This window comes from Tympanuchus pallidicinctus, unplaced genomic scaffold (genome assembly GCF_026119805.1).
Source record: "Tympanuchus pallidicinctus isolate F22 unplaced genomic scaffold, pur_lepc_1.0 scaffold15, whole genome shotgun sequence".
Taxonomy (NCBI): Eukaryota; Metazoa; Chordata; class Aves; order Galliformes; family Phasianidae; genus Tympanuchus; species Tympanuchus pallidicinctus.
Genome location: NW_026294669.1, coordinates 11,022,436 through 11,043,188, shown reverse-complemented (window position 1 = coordinate 11,043,188; position 20,753 = coordinate 11,022,436). Strand labels below are relative to the sequence as shown.

The 20,753-nt window shown below is 48.2% G+C and overlaps 1 protein-coding gene across 1 annotated transcript in view; it reads right to left on the bottom strand.

The window, feature by feature from the left end:
• The window catches only part of TFCP2L1 (transcription factor CP2 like 1), a 33,885-nt gene extending 25,591 nt beyond the window's left edge, over positions 1 to 8,294 (bottom strand). Inside the window, exons 1-2 of the mRNA XM_052675667.1 lie at positions 8,115 to 8,294; positions 5,312 to 5,463 (exon numbers count right to left, since the gene is read on the bottom strand). Of these exons, the coding sequence (XP_052531627.1) occupies positions 5,312 to 5,463; positions 8,115 to 8,176 (214 nt within the window). The 5' untranslated portion in view covers positions 8,177 to 8,294. The remainder of the gene's footprint in view (positions 1 to 5,311; positions 5,464 to 8,114) is intronic.
• Between the last annotated feature and the right edge of the window lie 12,459 nt (positions 8,295 to 20,753).

Genomic DNA, 20,753 nt, shown 5'->3' with positions numbered 1-20,753 from the left:
GCATGTTCACAAGGGACAGGCCACCAGCAGTGTGAAACACCCGGGAGCTGGCCAGTGGCAGCAGCAATTTATAGGGAGAGTTGGTTCTTCTGATGGGACAAAGCAAAAGTCTCCCCACAAGCAGAGCTATAATTAAACCAGAAGCACACCCAGTCAGAGCTGGTCAATCAGCCTTCTCTACACTTCATTTAGGCAAATAAAGAACTGTTCCAGGAAAACTACAAACATTCCGACAGTTGTGACCCCATAAAAACCCAATTACGTATGAGTTAACGTCAACAGAAAACAGCTTTTTTCATTTACTGTAAATCTCAGTATTTAAAACTGAGTTCCTTGCCTGTAGAAGATTAGCCAACTGTATGAACTTTAAATTTTTAAGGGAGGCAAAGGTTTTGTTGTAAGCAATGACATCCACCCAAGCAACCACCTTCCATTTGTCCTCTGCGCTTTCCACGCCTTTCCTTGGAAGGGAAACCACAACATGTCTCTAGTGAGCTGAAGCAGGACAACAGCCAAAAAATCTACAACAGCAGTTTCAAGTGTACAAGTTTACACAAACACATCTTGGACCCGGATCCACTCCTGGGGACCCAATATCTGGAGCTTTTGTTTGTGCGTGACAGAACCCAACTCAGACCATCTTTAGCTTCGTGAGGCATCTGTTGCTTATGCACCACAACAGCTATGCTCCCAATAACATCACAGGTCTTCTCGGATGTTCGTGGTTTTCTCTCATGGTTTGGGTTTTTGGCTTGTTTGTTTTCCGAACTGTCTAGGACTGGCAATAAAATTAACTAACTCTTGGAAGACCCTGCGAAGCAGAGGTGGCCAGCCTTCCTAACCCCAACCGGCTGCATGTGAAAATCCTCACATGGCTGAGGACCACAAGTCATAAACCACAGACCTGGAGAGCAGGAAAACTTCACAGGCAGGTGATGGCCTGTTACTCTCAAGCACTGCTAAGGGACAGGGCTGGGTCTGGCACACAGCTGGGTCTCAGTGACTCCTGCCATCAGCCCGGACCCACCCTCTATTCCGAGCAATTTAGATCTCTGGCTCTGAGCCAACCCAACACTGGTCATGAAACAAAATCACGACTGGAACAGCTCATGCTCCACATGTGGTTCTGGCACTACAAGCCAAGTCCCTTGAGCAATGAGTTTTGCTTTGTGTCGTTTGTTGGGCTTTTTTGTGTGCGAGTGTGCTCTTTTTTAATTTATTTTCTTTTAATGATTTTATTTCCTCACATTTATTAGCATTCAGATCTGCTGTAGAGTGCTTGTTTCCTCTGCATTCCTCCTGGTACAGTTTCTGGAACCACCTCCATTACTCCCGTTTCTGTCCATGTCTGAAACTAGTTTCAACCAGCCCTGCTCAAACCACACCCCATATGACTGCAGACCATGGAACATGCAACTGCACCAAGACCGCTTGCTAAAGCAGTAGTTTGTAATATGGTTGCTGGTTGATTGTTTGTCTGAAAAATCCCGATCTACAAGAGACATTGCAATAGTGCTAAAAGGCAGGCTAGTTCCAAAAAACGTTAGGTGATGAAGTGCTCCCTGACAGAGGGAACAGTGCCAGCAGCAGCTCCTTGTGTGAGGACACACCTTTACCAGCTTCGTGGACCAAAGGGGAAGTGATTTTAAGGCACCATGGTAACATGTCTATATTACAGCTGTCAGATGAGTAATTCTAATGCAGTCCAGTAAAGATCTCTGACCATACGGACTGCCTTAAGGATTACCAAACTAAGATCACGTTGAATTGAGACTAACAGAGCTCTGGCTCCAATTTCTCAAGGAATGTGGGACACAGAAGGGAAGAGATCGGGAAAGACAAGTGTAATGAGTCAGTCTTTGGAAAGCGAGCTGAAGATTTGACTCTAGATGCCTGATTTACTGGCTAGTTCTAGAGCTGTGGCCAGTGAGCCTTTGTGGTTTCAGACCAGAGCAGACAAGCTTGGGAGCCTGCCACTAGTGAACGTCCCCAAGTCAACTTCACACGACCTTCCCCTTTGCGACCTCAGCCTTGCTAAGAACAGCCTCTGCAGATCAGGACTCCACTTGGATTTTTCCCTCGTCTTTGTGGGGAGCTAGGGCTAACGTCCTCTACCTCCACAGTGCCACTGACCAACTCCCCAGGGCCACCCAAGGCTCAGCAGAAGCCATCATGCTCTGGAAGACCAGACCTTTCTTCTTCCTATCTCTGTACACGGGCTATCTACTGAGCCGGTCATTCTCCAACACTGAACTGGTCCTGAGGGAGCATCCCAAGGCAGGGAGAATAGCTGCTGCACAGTGACAGAAGGTCTGCTACTGAGTAGTAAAGAGCTCCAGCCAGGGAAGCATTTTTGGATAACACATTGCAAGAGTCAGTCAGCCAAATAGTGAAGCAGCCAAAAACCCCCAAACCAGTCTTCATAGTCTGGATATGTCACTGCACTGGAGGTGAATGGGTTTGTTGGAACTGGGACAGCCACTTTTTCTTTGTATCTCTGTTACTAGGAGCCAGCTGTAAGCTGAAGCTCTCAGCATAGACAGGGTAGAAGGACACATTAATGAAGTTAGCCATTTGCTAAGGTCATCTGACCCAAAACTCAAGCATACACGCAAGAAGGAAGTTTTGTGTAACAGTATTTAGCCAGACCACGATAAGCACAGAAAGAGGGTAAGGTGCAAGAAGTGTCCCTTTTCTTATGTCAGTGTAAGGCAATAAGGTGTAAGGAATGGTCTGTGCTTTCTGGAATGGTACCACAGTCACAGCATGCTGAAGTCAGTCAGCTCTTCTGCTATGCTACAGCTACCAAGACCTGCCCCGAGGTTCCCTCCATGTCCCACCTCAGGCTCACACAGCATAGTTCTTCTAGTTTGATGATGAACTTTGTGTTAGTCTTACCTCAGCTTGTACTAAGAGCAATTCAGAACTGCATGGCAGCACCTGGGTGGGATTCCCTGGCTTCTGTTGAACAGGTTTCAACCCGTGAGGAGTTGCAGCACTTTCCTCTGACTTTGGAGGAGTGAGAGGAAAACAACTGCACAGTAGGTATCCTTTGGGAAACTATTCAGTTCAAAAAAAAAAAAAAAATCAAAAGTAGTTTCCACAGAAGTGTTTCTCTTCTGCCTCAAGAATTTTCATTTCTGCTGTTACTTTTTATTCACGAGCTCGACAGAAAAAGAACAAGTTCTTAACACAGATGTTAATAGAAAATAAATCTTCTTTTACATAGGCATTCCTAAGCATAAAAATCTATTGCAAGACAAATCCTCATAACTTTTTAACCCCACGCAACATCCCCACTAATATCACATCAGAGAAATATCTGTTGGTTCTGACCACAGCTGATGGAAACGTGTGCTTAGTATCCTCTTATTGTATACACAACCAACCTCACTGACTACACCAGCTCCTCACAGCAGGTCATATCCCTACAATCCCTTTTTCCTAACTAGCACGGGCAAGGGATTTCAGTTTAAATGACAAAGCACAGAGGAAGAGGAGGTTAGGGCCAAGGCCTGCCCTTCCTACCAAAAAGGAATCAATGCTGGGAACAGGAGTGCAGCTGCTGGTGTTGATTCTGAAGCAACTTGCCAAGTATGGCAGAACGGCTTTTAAGGCAGGCATACTGCATAGCCTTGAATTTCAACTGAATGTCAAGAGGATCTTAAAGAAACTAAGAAGAGCACAGTGTAATGTGCAAAAAAAATTGCTTAGGAACTTGAAGAAGTGAGGTAAGAATGCTGCTAAGAAGGTGGCAGGAAGATGTGAAGTTTCTGTCAAGAATAGAAGGCAATGAGCTGTTCAACTTAGAAGGAAGGAGATGTAGCATGTTTTACAACTAATTACCTTGAAGATCCCATAAGAAAAGATGCTTTGCCATGAAAGATGGAAAGAGCAACAGCATTACAGTTCTTCCCCAAACCCCTTCCCAGCTCTTGCCTACTGCATGGCTTCGTCCAGTCTCACCCCTGCTTTGTTCCTCTAAACTGTCCAGCCTCACTCCCCAGGGCACATCCCCAACTGCCCCCTTGGGAGATGGAAGATGGGTGCAGAAGATACCTGACATCTGGTGGCCTGTCAAGGAATTAAGTCAGTACTGTGTCAAGATGGAGCAGGAGACAAATATTCATGACAGTAAGCAGAACACAGTCTATGCTCATCTCACCCTTGACATGCCCCATGTCACCTGCTGGGATTTTGCTGTATTTGAATGGATAAATCAGGAATACAGTCACAAATCTTAAGCAATCTCCAATCTACATGGCATCTGAGCTTCTTGGGTAAAGCCTGCAGCACTTTCTAGCAGGGCTCTCTGGGCCTACCAGCAAAACAGATCCAACAGTGAGACATACCCGGAGGGTGTCAGAGCCTGTGGGGGGGGAGGAGGGAGGAAAGAGGGGGTCAGGGCTCTGTTTTGCACAAACACTGAAAGAAATCCAGACAGAGACACTGAAGTGAGCTTCACATTCAATGCACAGAGCTTGAGGAGCCGGGGCAGTGCTCAGAAGCTAGAGGGGACACCAGTAACACAGGGCAAACAGCCCTCAGACTGATGCTATTGTAATGCCCTTGTTATCAAACTAGCAGAAATTAAGTGTAGTATGTTTTTGCATAGTGCCTGGAGATGTCTTATCCCTCTGGGACCCATAAGCAGGAGGTACTACAAAGAGACAGCCAATCTCCAACCACAGATGCGTATGCACAAATTCTGACAAAGATAAAAAACATCCAGGGAAACTCAGGGCCTCGCATAAAAATTATGCTATGAGGTCAGTTATGGAGGACATTGCTACTATGAACCCCATAAACTCGTCAAGTCAGGGACTCAGCAGATCAGAGCCACATAACCCAGCCAGTGGGAGCAACACCATCCTCTGCTGAGAGCACTGAGAAACCCACAGGTACTTGCTATCTCATCCACTGCATCATGATGCCCTCCAGTAGCTCTCAAGGGCCTGCAATGTCAAGGTCCCTCCCCAAGTCCAAAGCTTGCCCACCTACTGAATTCACCTGGCCTTTCAAGACGCAGGTAGGAGGCCGTATTTCAGACTGCTGGAGATCAAGCCAGTACCTGGCTATATGAAACTCTGCATGATGTTTTAAGTCAACAATTAATCAACGGTACTTCATCATTTTGTATCAGTTGAGGAATCTTTAATTTTTTACTCTTACACGCCACATTGTCCTTTCCTCCATCCCCTTTCCCCCTTCCCACTGCCCTCCCAGTGATGCACCAGTATGGAATTCAATCTCTCTCTCTCATGAATCATTCCCAGGGTATGTGCCCTCCTCCACGCAGTACAAACCCTACCTTGGTTGAGGTAGGTCAGGGTTTCTTCGTGCAGCTTCACAGCAGGGGATGTGGCTGTGCAGAGGACGTACTGAAAGGGAGGCAGTTTGGCTTCATTCTCAGGAGACAGCTGTGGTTCCTCCTGCTTGAAGATCGGCAGCGCAAGGACATCTCTGAAACACACAATTCACACACATTTATTTACAAAGACTCTGTGGAATATTCTGCTCTCAATCTGGATTTGATTGTATGCTCTGAGATAACGGAGATGATCTCCGGAGGAACACTGAGTTGTGACAGCTAAGAATAAATTTAGCCTCCATAACGTGACCAGGCAACTTCTACTTTCATGGAAGCACACAGGTGCTCAGCAGCAGCTTCACAAGGAGCTGGGTGCAGTCCCAGATCTCGCTCCTTTACAAGACGTTTGCACTGACCTGCATGCTGACTCGCAGCCAGACTGCTCCCGGCCCACGCTAACCCCAAGAGGAACAGATGTCAGCAATGCTGAGAGCACAACAGAACCATTAGCACAAAGAGATGCCAGGAACCAGCATCCTTATCTTCGCACATCTAACCCTGGTGAGCCACATTAGCCTTTCCCACACCTCTAACTTCTCTGGTTGTTGTGTCCACCTACTTAACACACCGTATCCTTCCCAATTAGAAAGATTATGTAGAAAACAGAGACAATTCAGTGTAAGTAATCAGATTTTCCTCCCCCTCCCCCCCCCAGTCCATTCCCTCTATATGCATGAAGACCCAAGATTCCCAGCAGAGGCTGCATGCAGTTCTGTTCCCCTGGAATTCCCACACACAAGCAGCTCTAATAAGAACTGTTCAGGAGCATGCCCGTGCATACAGGCATGCTCCCTATGGAAAGGCCATTACAAATTTTCCTGGCCTGTTCTGTTAATGATCCACCTTGCACTCAATCCTAACACCCACAACCTTGAAGGCTGCCTAGGTCACCAGTGAAATGGGGCAGCAGTTTGCAACAGAGCTGAAGTACCCAGCTCACACACAGGGCTCCTGTTGAGAAACAAAACCAGAGAGCAAACCGTGCCACTCCGCTTATCAGCGGGGACAAAGGAAAACCCCTCTGTTTCCATTCTCCCCCCTAGCTGCACCCCTCTGCGCTACCACCAACTCCAAGGCACCCAGCCCCACTTACTTGCTGGCATCACTGAGGTAACCACTGCTTGCTCTTACCCAACTGTGGCCATTGAGAGGGTTTTTTCCTCTCGGTGATGATGATTTACCATGATAATGAAGTGAGAGAAATGCCTCAGAAGATGACTGAGCAGATACTACAGCTTTGGATCAACCCCCTATGAAACATTTCACCTTGCCAGAAGTGCTCGCAACACAGAAAGAAGATGCGAACAAGGGGCTGAAAGAAGCTCTAAGGTGTAAGTATAAAAGACATGGCACTATTTGCTCAACTTTTAGCTCAAGGCTGCAAACCAAGTCTTGAGAAAAGCAGGTGGGTGAGATCCTCAAACTCTCCCGATGTTCACCTCTGTGCTGAAGCACTGGGGTTCTGCCATTAACCAAGGATTGGACAATGTACCGGGGAAGGGAGAAAGGTGTCTGTGGCAGGGCTCAGAGTGAGATACATGCAGGGTTCCCGTGACAATGAAGATCTACAGGGTTACTCTGCAGCACTGTCTTACTGTCATTACAAATACACACAATGCTGCGGTACATCAGAACTAACACAGCTGTCGCAAAGGCTTTGACTGTACAAAAGTATGATCCATGGGAAGGGGTCTGCACAACTTCAGCTTGCTTGGTGCAGTCTCAGCCAGTCTGTGGGCACGGGCAGCTCTGGGAAGCACAGCCCAGAGCAGAGGGCTCTCTCTAGAAGCGCACGTCTCAACAGGCTCCCAGGAATTGGTCACAATTACAGCTCTCCACGAGAACTGGGTGTTTAACCCAGCTGACCTTCCCCAAAGCATCTGAAGCCATCAGTTAACATTCCAATCAATGTGAGTTGAGGGCTTTGAGCCCCAGCTCAAGAACCCTCATAGCTACAGCAACAAACATTCATTCAGTATGACCCAGACAGGATGATCCTGCAACACTGTGATGCTGCAAACCCACAGAGAACCCCGCAATAGAAGGAATCCACAAGGAACATCAAGTCCAACTCCTGGCTCCACACAAGGCCAACCAATAACCAAACCTTATGCCTGAGAGCGGTGTTCCAGCTCTCTCTGAGCTCCAGCAGCTCAGGGCTGTGCCCACCACCCTGGGCAGCCTATCCTATGCCCACTGCCCTCTGGGGCAGAAGCCTCTCTTGCTGTCCAACCTGGTGCTGCCTCGACTCAGTTTGCTCCTGCAGCAGCCTTGGGGGTGCACACAGGGTGCCACAACTCAGCACAACCGCAGCCATCGCTGCCCTCTGAGACTCCGGCCATAGATATTCATAAAAAAACAATTCATAAGCACCCAGCAGAAAGGAAACTCCTAAAGTTGCCTGCTTTGTTGTCTTCTTGGGGGGAGGAAACACGGGTTTGCGCTACACATGTTGCAGACTATTGTTTCGCAGCCCCTTAGAGCTTAAATTAGGAACACTTAATTAAACGCGACTGTGCAGAGGCAGGAAAAAGCTGGTTTAGGCGAGTCGAGAAAGTGAAATTGCGAGCTGCTCGCCCATCGTCCCCAAAAGAGGAGGCAGCTCCGCGCCGAGCGGGGCAGGCAGCAGCCGCGGCACCGCCGAGCCCCGCTAATAGAGAAGGACGGGAAAAAGGAGCCCGCGGCTCCCAGCGAGAAGGGCTCCCCCGGGCCGATCCCTGTGCGTTACCCCGCGGGGACTCACCGCAGATAGCTGCCGGTCGAGTGCTGGTTGTAGTGCTCCGGCTGCGTGTGCCAAAACAGCATCTTGGGGACAGCGGGGAGGGGGGGAGCCCGGCGCGGTCGCTGGGAGCGGGGACGAGAAGTGTCCCAGCCGGGCTGCCCACCCCGAGGCTCACAACCTACTGCACCACCACCACCTCCCACCAGCTCTAGTCGCGGCCCCGACGGCTCCCGGCGCTTTTATGGCCCAACCTCGGCAGGCGCGGGTTGGCTGCGCTGCGGAGCACCGGGACCTCCCCCGGCCCGCCCCGCACAGCCGCGCCGCCGCCGCGGGGCGCAGGTGGTTCCGTGCGGATGGGGCGGTGCTGCCTGCCCTGGGACGGCTTTTGTGCAGACGGTGGTTTGTAGCCACTGGAGGCCAGCGTTAGGATAAGTGGTCGTACGGTATCAACCTCCTGGAAGGAGGTTGTGGCGAGGGGGTCAGCCTCTGCTCCTGCGGAACAGCGATGGGACGAGAGGGAATGGCCTCAAGTTGTGTCGGAGGAGGGTCAGGTTGGGTGTTAGGAAACGTTTTTTCTCTGAAAGAGTGGTGATGTGCTGGCACAGACTGCCCGGGGAGGTGGCGGAGGCACTGTCTGCACCATCTTTGGAGGTGATCAAGAGCCGTGGAGGCACTGAGGGATGTGGGCAGCGGGCGCCGTGGGGATGGGTTGGACTGCATGATTTTAGAGGTGTTTTCCAGCCTTCCTGATCCCGGGATCAGGTAACCCCTCCAAATCTACCACACTGCTGCCCATGCCTCTGCTCCTCTGTGGAGCACGCAGCACTCCCTTCCACTTTCATTGCCACAGCCCTAACCCAGTGAAATCTCACAGCCATAACGGTTAGATCAAGATGACGTAAAGAGGAGCTAGATCTCTAAGCACATAGCCTTCTGATTAAAAAATAAAATAAAATCAAGCAAAACCCACCCTTCAAGCATCAATATATGTACTTTCATATCAGGGTGCTATTGTTCTTCCACCCAAAAGTTTGTTCTACTGCTTCATTGGTCTTTACAGTCCCCACAGCTGAGCACTGAGCAGAAAACACGCATGCCCTCTATCTGCTTCACTGGGTCAGTTTCTCAGCACTTTGAGACAAGACTTTGCACTGACGCGACTGAAGTGAAGACGCACATTCTGCTCCTTTTTTCCCCTCTGCAAAAAAGGAAAAGAAAAAAAACCAACAGTTTCCTTTTAGCCAGGAGACTGAAGGGATGTGAGCACGGGAGTGTCATAACCCTGCAGGGCTCAGAACTGCAAAAGCAATCAGGCACTTCTCTCCCACCAAATTAAAAGGAAACAAAGCATCCAATTCTCTTTGCGGATTCTACCACAAGTATTTAAATTACTTCTGAAAATCTAACTCGAGATCCTACGTCAGGTGAGCAATTTTGTTTTCATGAAGCCGAAAATAAACTGAGTTCAAGGATCAAGGTTGAATATTACCCTGTACTGAAAAGCTTCCAAAAGCTGCAATTAGCTCATTATGGCATTAGTCAAGGTTATTTATTCAGGGATTACTCCAACTCTCTCCTGTTGTATGGGCCAAAGCATCTGCTTCTGCACCAGTCTGTGTGTTCTAATATAATATCATACTTCAAGAGGAAGAGCATTCTCTCTCCCCTCATTGTCCTGGGGATCTCTGTATGACCAAACCTTTGTTTGTGTGCATCCTTAATAATTTTGTCCCTGGCGAAGAGCCTGGAAGGCAATGCTACGGAATTGAGGAATGGGGCAAGAGTTAATCCAGTCCTGTGTCTGCCAAGGGAAAGTAAAAAGGAAAATCTGGCCCACATCTTCTTGCCTGCATCTGATTCACCAGATCAGGCCTTAGTGTTACAGTCTGACTGGATGATCTGCAGGGAGCTGTGATCAGCAGAGACCTGGGGAGGCTTGTTGGGTAGACACCCAAGTACTACGTACTCCTGAAGGAAAGAAAAGCATGATCCCTTTTGTGTTGCTTCTGTACGTCAGCTCCTAGGTACTCCTAGGGTACTCCTGGAGGAGCGACGTCTACACTCTGCAAGATAACCAAGATAAGTGTCAGCACTGTGGCTGGGTAGCTTGGTCTGCTTTTCCTGGAAAACACTGAAGGCACCAGGAACTAGAAAAGAGTGAAAACCTGCAGTTCTAACAGCTGCGATGTTACACACAAAAATTTTAGCAGTCATTGATATGAGCAAAGTAGGGCATCAGTAGAGAAAGAAGTCATTTCCCTCCACTCTGCAGAAAGGTAAGGATTACCTGTGGCTGTATGCCTTAAGTAAACAACAGCTTCTACATGGCCATTTTCATTCTAAAAGCTGGCAAAATCATCACCATGCCTTTGCGTTTGGGACAGCTTTCAGTGGCAGGTGCTGGCTTTTCCTGGTAGCCCACCATCCCAGGTGGGTTCCCATTGACTTCTACTGATCAGCACTTCCAGGCCTGCAGTCTGGGACAGTGGCTACCACCAGAAGTGCAAATGTAGGACACTGGGTTGGGAAGGGCCTTATTCATTCACTGAGAATGAATTTGTTCTTGAAAACATGGAAAGAAACAAGGAGCTCAGTTTGGTTTTATCCAGCCAAAAATTAACAGGTGACTCAACCACTGTCTGTAAATATTCGCATGGGAAATCATCATTTCATAACCTGTGCTTCTAAACCTCACAGCAAAGATGCAAGAGCCAAGGAATAAACATTGCACATTAAGAAACTGAGGCTAAGATCAGACTGCATAGTTTAGCAGGGAAGGTTATCAAACGTACAAACACCTTTGCCAAAGTCAGTGACTAAAGGCCCCTTTCCCCATGCCCATTTTCTAGACCTAAACAAACTAGACTTCACTCCCTAAAAAAAAATACATTCTGGCTCAAAGAAGAGGGAATGCATGAAGTCCTGTGGCATGTGTTACAGGGGAGAGCAAAATGCTCAGCAGGATCCTTTTCTATCTTTATGACAGTCTCACAAAAGGCTTCCCAGCTCCTTGCTATGACAGCCACCTCCCTGTTCTACCTCACGTGTCCAAGGTGATGCCCAACACCCAGAGGTGCTCACGTGCCCTGATGCTTTGTCAACACAAACGTCACGACACAATGAAAATGCCACTAACTGAACTTAATAGCAAAACAAATATCAGAATTAATACCGCACAGAGTGACTTATTTCTTATTCAAGTCATTCATTAAAACCCTCACTGTTTTCTCACTTATCAGAGGTCACCATCAAATTTCCAGCTGACACTGAATTTCCAGGCACAACCGAGCACTCATGAACCCATGAGGTGGCGGTTGGGTTTTTCTTTGCCACAGAAATTAAAGCTTGTTTGCAAGCTTTCATCAGTGTCACATTCATCATTTTGACTGTCCTGATTTTATCAACGGGATCAAAAATTTGTTCTTCCTGGTGAACATTTCTCTTCAAGTCATTTTGTTGTGGAAACAGAAGTATTTGCACAATGAGGATGATAGATGATTAGATGACAAATAAGTGCTTTTTAAACGCTCATTATACATCTTATTGGCATTGGCTTTGTCATTGTGAGCTGCAGGCTGCAGTTACCAGCCCTGGCACTCTCTCCATCCCAGCAGATGCAGGAGCTGTGCTGGCAAGGCAAGGGGATGTCACTGCCTGATGCCATGCAGGGGTGTGAATCGCCTTCACCTATGGCAGACAGCAGCCTGGCTCTGCTTACAGCTTTACTGTCAGAGTCATTCTGCTTCACAGCAAAAAAACCCCGGTATCTGCAGCCGGGACAAAAATATCTGTGAGGGCTGCATGTATTCCACATCCGCCCACCAATCTGGTTTGCCAGCCTGCCCCCAAACAGCTGTGTCAGCATAAGTGGAGAGGGAAAGGGAGGAAGCCTGCAGCAGGGACCACTTAAAACAGCTTTGCCAGAGAGAAGAGTGTGTGAAAGTGCAGGAAATGGTGCCAAGAGATGTCTAGCAGTGGAACCCACAAGAGGCAGAAGCACCCTCTGCAAATGTGCAGACAACAGCAGATGAGGTGGTTGGCGGGGTGAGCACCAGCGGGACTGAGCAGGACTTGGACAATGTCAGGACAGAAAGATCCTGGAGTTGAGCAGAGATGTGGGTTGGATGGGCCCCATGTTTGGGCTGGGAAGCAGCTGGCTGAGGAGTTGGACCTGTGGACAAGGACCCATGGATTACCTTAAAAGCATTAAGATTACCTTAAGCAGCTGACAGCAGTTCACTGGTAAGTGCAACACTGGGATGTGTGACCAGATATGTGGTGGCATCTCCATTCATGGAGGTATTCAAGATTCAACGAGACAGAGCCACAATGGACTCAATCCAGTGCAGACCCCAGCCTTGTTTCAAGGTGCAGGTTGGGACAGAGACACGCAGAGGTTCCTTCCCACCAACATTTCAGCAAGTGTGTGAAACCCAGCCGCAAGGGATACTGTACTCCAGGCAAGTTTTACTGCATGTGCCCTACTGCCCCGTTCCCACTGAAGGCAATATCCAGGTTCAGCACACCACTAATGGCCAGGCACATGGGCTCTTTGTAGCTTCCTAGCTTTTGAGGAGACTCATTGTGAAAGGTCTTACTCTACTGCATGTGCTTTCCTGCCCCATTGAGACTTGTAAGCAAAAAGCATCTGAAAAGTGGTTATTTTTAACTCTGGAGGAGAGGCATTATAATAATTTCAACCTGGCAAAGCAACAGCAACAAGCAGACACATCCTCTCCAAAGTAAACTCCTCAAATATGAAATAGTTCCAGGACAATAATTAGACAAAGTTGAGCATGTAGAAGGATCTGAAATGCTCCACCCCAGGGCATGTATCTGTTGTAGGGCAGCATTAAGCCTGGAAAAGTACATTACTGAGCCTTTCATCTCCCCAAAAACATTTTACAGACAGTTTTGGTTCCTTGAAAGAAAAGTATTAAGACCCTCCATGTACTTAAAACATCCTCTGTGGGGCTATTGGGAGACATTTTGTGCCATAACAGAATCATAAATAACAGTTCACATGACCACCAATCCTTCACAAATACTATAACCTGTAAAAACTCGAAATACAAGCAAATAATGAACATCATTATTATTATATTTGACCCTCACTTCAAAGCGTTCTTCCATTAAATGAGGTTTTCTATACAGAAATACTCTAATTAGATGATTCATGAAAGAAATTTATAACCAGGAAGATAAACTGGAAGAGGAAGTGTGGTTTTCATGTCTTACCTATGTGTAGTCCGACTGTGATTATTCCCAGCTGGTGTACCCACCCATAAGAGCAGTTTTGCAATGACAGTAATTTACACAGTTATTCTAACAACATGTTATTCCTTTATTTTTTGTAAACTCATTTTAAGACTCTTTGTTTGCACAGTGATTCTGAAGTCCGAGCAGTGGCACCTCCTGGGTCTGTGCGTTGGCTCGCTCAGTTCCTTTCTCATTCCAACATCCCAGACACCAGTCTGCCCAAGGTGTCAGATCTCATCTCTGCAAACGCTGTGGGGAAGGTTAATACATTTGTGTGAAGTTCATGTGATATTACACACTGTGGATCTTGGCCATGCAGTAACCTTGATGAGATCAGCAGAAATTAGCTTGACTAAGATGCAACCAATTTAACTTGTTCCCACAGAACCTGGGGCGGGCGTGCTTATGGGTTAAGGTTCTGTTATTCCCAAATCAGTTAAGTTAAATCAGCATCGATTCCAGATCACTTCAATATACACATCACCTGATTGCTGAGGTTCCCCTCTGGTGTTCATGAGGACTTCCAGGATCGGGGTGGGATGGCAGTTTGAGGGCATGAACCACAACAAGTACGCTCAGATAAGATGATGCAAGCAATCCAAGCTCAGATCTGCCCCAAACCAAGGTTTACTATTTGTTTTCATAGTGAAAAACCCCGCCTTGCTGCTGAACCCCCCCATGGCGTAGTTAGGCAGGGCAGCAGCAGTTCAGCTGAGCAGTGTTCAGTACTGATAACTCCATCGTGGCACACTGAAGATGTAACCAAGGCAGGGTGTGCCAAGCAGGAACCACTGACTTTGAGCTTAAGTGTACCCTTATTTCACAGTAAAGGCAAGCCTAGAATTTCAGAGGACGTTTTCCTGTGTTCTGCTTTAATCAATAAGTGTCAATTAACCAACAATTAGGTTGAGCTTGAGGAAGGAAAGGCAAAAATGAGACAGATATGCCGTCAGCTTCTCCAGACCTATTAAACACCTCAGATGAATTGGTGATCAATTAACTGAGATTAAGAAGAGACATCTAGTGCACAAACCACCTGATATTCTCCCATCCTCTAGAACAGGTGACTACCCAGCCTCCTCTGTATGTGGTCATATAACATAACTTGGCCCATAAAACAGTTTTGGTGGTTCATTACAGGACACGGACCTCCTCTGACACTGAAACACACCATGGATTTGTTCCAGGCTGTCCCTGGCTGGGAAACAGTAAGCCACTTCTTAGATGTCTGTCTGTATGGTGTCAGCTGCATAGCTCTATGATCGCAGCAAAGTACATTCAAGTGTGCCATAGGTTCAGGTTGCCCACTGTAGAAGAAATGTGTAGTTCTAAAGACTGCACCATTGCAGGTGGAGTGAATAATCAGAGATGTGAAAAAATACTGGTGTGAGATGGGAGGATAAGATCATCTCACCCAGATTTAAAGAAAGGCAAACCTACACTTTTTAAGCATCTGTTTAGAGCAGGGTGCTGCGTTTTGGACTCCCTGCACCGTGCTACTGAGATCCCACTGTCTATAAACAGTGGAGATAATCAGATCAATCCTTCCAAACATCTGCTTTCATTTATCAAAACAAGGTTGAGACACTTGATGTCAGTTTATAAACATCTCTTGGAGAAGGAACTCACCATAACACAAACAGAAGAGGTGGTGACAGTGAGCTGGGAGCTGCCCCAGCCTGCAGGTGGTCCTGTCCAGAACACCTGGTGTGAGCAGCAGCAGTCATGGAGATTATTACGTGAGAGAGTGCCGTCATCTTTCTCATGAATAAATAGAACAAACCCCAAGTGACAGTACGTATTTGGCAGTGTCGAAAGGTCAGATTTGTGTCCAGTTTTCATAGCTGTTCTCCACTTTTTCGGAGTGCCCAGCATTTTGGTTGTGTCTGTATCACCCATGTTTTTTTACTTCAAATACTCGAATGGTTTTTAAGTCTGGGCTTCGAGTACCTTCTACCCTTAGAAGAGAGTAAGATTGCACCTTTTTGATCTTGCAGAGTTATGCAGCGATGTGCCGATGAGCACCCTGCATTGCTGGTGATTGCGTTCTGGATGACACAGAACCTGTGGGGAATTCCAGAAGAAAATACATTGCAATAATATTTACAAAAGAGGAATAGGAGGAAGTTAGATGGGAATAGCTGATATAGGACTTAAATGATGCTATAGCAGAGGCAGAGAAATCGGTTTTGAATCACAGGACAACAAATCAGGTTTAAACAAAAGCATTTTTAAAATGAGATTGTAATTCCAACCACCCAGAGTCATAGCACTGATGCAATGCACTTTTATAAGAGACTTCACTTCTGGTCTAAGTGCTGGGGAAAATACTAGAGCATAGGAGCAATGCTGCATGTAACACACAGACTTACGCTGCAGAGTCATCAGCTGAGAGGTGATCATCACCAGTAGCACTTAGAAAAGTCTAAATCATTACGTTTACAGAAGATCCAAAGATGGCCTAAGTGGAAGACGCATGAGTGATACCAAGTCTCCTAGTTTGCAGTAGAGGAAGATCAGATACAGCCAGGCAGGAAAGCAGGAGATGCATAGGGGCAGAGAGCATCAGCCACACTCCTAGGGCAATCTGCATAGGAAACACTTGTCTGTTGGGTAACAATGATAGAAGTATATCTCAAGATAAGACTTTGGAGGAGGAGAGGGGTTTTATTTTAAAAGCAAGCCTGCTTTCGCTCACGTTCTCTCTACCCATATACTCACAGTCAGTACAAGTGTTCATCAACCATGGGCTGCTCAGGATCCCTCACAATGACACAGCGCAAGGGACGTGGCTACGCACTCCTCACCCTGACTCCTGTGGCTGACATGCTCTGCTCACCCTGATGTGCTCTGGAAGGCTGGGGCTGACACCAGCTGTCCTCTTTCATCTCCCCATCCTGTCTTATGCTGTAGGCCATTGGATCCAGCTCACTGCCCTTTCCTCCCTGAATGCCCTAAGGCTCCATTCCAGCCCTTATCTATCACCCTCCATGATCTCAGGCTTGTCTCAGCCTAGCAGTAGGCTGTCTTTTGCTGCAGGCCATCCTTTCCTTCTTTGCCTATTCCACCCTGAAAATCTGCATGTAGGTGCGCTATGATCTCAACAATTAGCTGATAAGCGCGCCACTAAGTCATGCTTGTCTTGTGTACCCTATCCCCTGCTCCTGGTGCTTTCTAGCCAGCCACTACCATCCAAACCTGTGTTTATACGCCTGTTTCAGATCACTACCAAGTGAAGTTATCAGGAACACCTTTTGAACATCCATGGCCAGGACTGCTGTGAGCTTTCCCTCCAGTCCTCCTGCCCAGTCACAGGCGTGCTAATGCCAGAGCCAGCCCAGGGGGTGCTGCTGTACCACCTGTAGTGATTTGGAGCAGCAATCACAGCTGTGATCCCTTGCCATCAAACTACAGTGAACTTCACTCAGCAACTCTGAGAGTCTCCTTGGGGTTCTGTGGAAGGTGACTGCACCAAGCTGGCCAGCAGGCTGCAGATCTGACTTCTTAGGGATCCCCATCTCTGCTGGAAATTAAAACAAAATGTGTTGGAAGACATAGAACTAGATAATGCAAGAGACAGTGGCACTGAATGTGATATTCACTGCAGTCAGAAGGTGCTATGGAATTTTTCAATGTGTGATTGGATCTCTGCAGCCTCAGCTCTGGAGGTGGAGGGAAGGAGCCCAGGAGCCAGTGGCAGTGGGCCCTGGAGGTAGGGAAGGAGCATTTTGATGGCACTTGGCAGAGATGTTGATCAGTTCCCACATGGTACAACACCTTGCTGTATAGCTGGAAACACAGCATCAGGCGAGGTGCCTGAAAGGCCAAAGCTGTGCCCTGTGGTGTGCTCATGTTTGGTCAGACGGTCTCCATGCCACATCCCTACAGCTGCAATCAGGCTTCTGTGGCACAACACAGACACCACCTCAATAGCAGAAAGGCATCGCCTGACAGCAGCTTGCAAGGCCTGATGGCACCATTAGGAAATGAGCCCTAAGGAATCAGAATCAAAGAGATGGGAGAACATCATTTAAACATGCCTTAGCAGAATGCCGTGTCTGAGCACACGTTCCATCTCCCTGCAGGCACAGCACAGCTGCAGAGGGCCTGGGGAGCACAGGGGCACAAAGGCCTTGTCGCCTCCTTGGTGACAGAGCATCCATCCCTGAATGGCTCTGGGCAGCACTGGGCCCCATGTGTGCGCCTGCACTGAGCACAGGCCTCAGCTATGGGGAGGGGAGCAGGCTCAGGTTCCACCACGTCTTCTACGGGCGCCCTCTGTGCTGCCTCCACAAGTCTTTGTGGCAGCACAACATCAGTGTCTTTTACCTTGCTTACTTGCCTCTTTTGATAGAGCTTTCTTGCCCACATGGTTTCCCCACCTGCCCAACCCAGGAGCTGGGCCAGCCCCTTGGGAAGATGGATCGGTTAATATTTACTCCATGCTCTGGAGATAGCACTGTTTACATCTAATTACATTTTGTGCCCTCGTGTGATAATGTTCATCTTGGATTAGAGGGGATTAGTTGTTAATGACATTCCTGTACATACCAGTCCCCTCCAGGGCTTTGATTTCTGCTGAGGTTTTTCGTTCTGTGTTCAAATCAGCAAACTGCCCCTGGTTGTATTAACCATGGAAACAAAGATTTTTGGGTGGCTTAAACCAAAGCTGGATGGTAGCTGGGTATGTCCCAGCCAAGCACAGGTGGAATGTAGGAATGCTGGAGGGCTCTGGCACGAACTTGGAACCACAGTGCTATGTGCCTCAGCATCCTTAAACCTTCAGCAGGGCAGGGAGATGTGTGCTGGGCTCCAACGCGATGCTGTCAAGTTATTAAGTGCAAATCTCAGTTAATATTTAGCACTAGCCCAAATGGTGCAGATTACAGAATTCCAAAGCAAATGGAGTGAAAACTCATATGCTGGGCAAAATACTACAGAGACAACATTCCCGGTGTCCCCACCACCACATCCCCAGTCTGCTGCAGTTTTCTAAAGTGGGAGCCTCTGCAACCAGGTATAAAATATGCACCTGCAACAAAAATTTGGTGGGAACAGGTCAAGTGGGATCTCTGCAAAGTAGCCAAGGTCCTGCAGACCTCCCTAAGGCATGAAATGGGCGCTCAGCACGGCTGCATAGGGATGGCAGGCGAACCCTATCAGCAAGTGTTGCTGAGACCGAGTGAAACACGTAGCCAAGTGCCAGGAGGAGATTGCCTTCCCTGACACTGCAGCTGGGAGCAGAGGCTCACGGTCTTACCTTGGCATGGCAGCAGCATCTGTCTGAGGGGGAAGATGCTCACAGATCAAGGTAGGCCACGTCACATCAGAAACTGAAAATATCAGATGGGATTTTTTGGAGAATGCTTTATATCAGTAAGCTGAGGGTACAGCAGCTCTGGAAAGTGAGTGGCAGGAGAGTGAATTTTCACTGAAAAAAGGAGAACCCAGAACAACAACATTATAAAGAAAAGAAGTTTGGATCAGCACCAGAAATTGGAGGCATTTGCTTTGCTAGAAGCTAACCTGTAGCACAACAAGCACCAGGAAGATACAAAGCAGGATTCTGGGGTCATGGAAGTCACCAGGGTGGCTCCCTCCTCCATTTTTGGCTATCCATTTTAAATAGGGGTGGTTGTGGAAGTGTTGACAAACAACGAGTGCCATGAATGGGCCCTTCCAGCTGCGTTTAGGGCACAGCAGGGCCAAAAGCTGCCCGGGGCTGCAGGTACCTCCCTGCAGGAAAAAGCAGGAAAAAACTGGTGGGGAGTGGAGAGCAGTGGGAACAGATTAAGAAAGCAGCTCCTATTTATAGAGCAGCAGCAAGAAACTGCCCCAACAGCAGGGCTGCTGCGTAACCCTTCCAGTACTGAGCATCAGTGCAGCAGGCTCAGCTGATGCCAGGCATGGACAAAGCAGAGGAGATGCTGCACCGGAGTGCCCTGCAGGACAGGGGCAGGAGACTGGGCCTTACCAGGGCTCTCCCCAGAAAGGAGCACAGTGACCAAGGGTTGTGCTTCTCCAGGAACAGAGGAGGGATCAGGGTGTAACTGGATCACTGGGGCAGAGGACTGCTTCTGGAAGAGCCCATCCCAATGGTGGCTGGGGCAAGGAGCATGCAGCTCTCAGCACAGGGAACTTCCCCTGAGGACCCCACAGATATAGGTCTCAGCCCGCTGCTGCCTCTTCCCAGCAAGACGTTCCAGCTGTTCTCCCACTAGCTTGTGATAATAGCTGTTTTTACAAGATTTTCTTTACTTCTTAATTGATCTAAATCCTTTCCCTTGGCTTTCTTGTTAAAGGTGGATTTAAAGAGGAGTTCATTATCTCAGCCATTTTTGAGCTGTTATTAATTTCATCCCTCTCCTCATTAATTACTCGTTACCCCTCTCTACACCCCGTAATCCCCCCGGTCCCATGTCAGCTCATTCTGGTTCTCGCTGCCCTCACACTCCCTTGGCTGCTCCCAGGCGATGTTTTTCCTTCTCCTGCTCCTGAGCAGTTCCTTCCTGCTGCTCCTTGTCTTGCTCACATGTGGCACTGAGCTCCCGGCCCAAGGAGATGGGTTCACTCTTGGTATGCTTTCCCAGCAGCTTTAAGCCCAAACATCTTATTCTTTAACTGGAGAAAATGAAGACGGGGCCCTTAGTCCAGATCTGCTTAGCAGCTCCTCGGTATATCCCCTATAGCAGGGATATGGTTGCATGGTGCCAGGCTGCAGGGAGACCAGCTGACAGAGCCTGCAGGGCAGGGCGAGATATGCCAGGATCACACTCTCAGCCTTTTCACTGACAGCAGCAACTTTGCAGCGCACGAGCACCCCCAGCATGAGCACCCCCAGCATGAGCACCCCCAGCAGCAGTCAACCCTCATCCCCCATCTGTGAAGCAGTCAAGTAGTTTAGGGCTACAGGGTGCTTTGCACATGAGAGCTGCGAGATTCTCCGAGAATGTTTGGTGAACAAACATCCCATTGTCAAAGCGCTGCCGTCTTCCTCCACAACACGCTTTGGCATGTGCAGGAGTCAAGGACAGGAACCAAGAAGTAAAGTGAGATTATGTTCTTCTGCTCCTTGCTGCAGGACGCTCCAGGTGGGCTCCTCACTTGCTGCAGCTGCATCTCACAGAGCCACGGCTTCATCTTAGCATTCACTCTGAGTGACAGATCAAGGAGCCAGTGGAAGCCAGGCGTGGTACACAGATGCTCTGCATCTGCAGGGTGGTCCCCTGCTAAGCCCTCCCAAGAGGGTTTTCCATGGACTGACCCTTTAAGCATTGTTAGTGACATCCAACTGTCCAGGCTGCTCATCTCAAACCACATTTGTGATGCCTCAGCCTTCAGAGCTTTTCCAAAGCCCCCACAACTCTACGGCAAAATTAAGCCCACATCCGGAGCTTTACA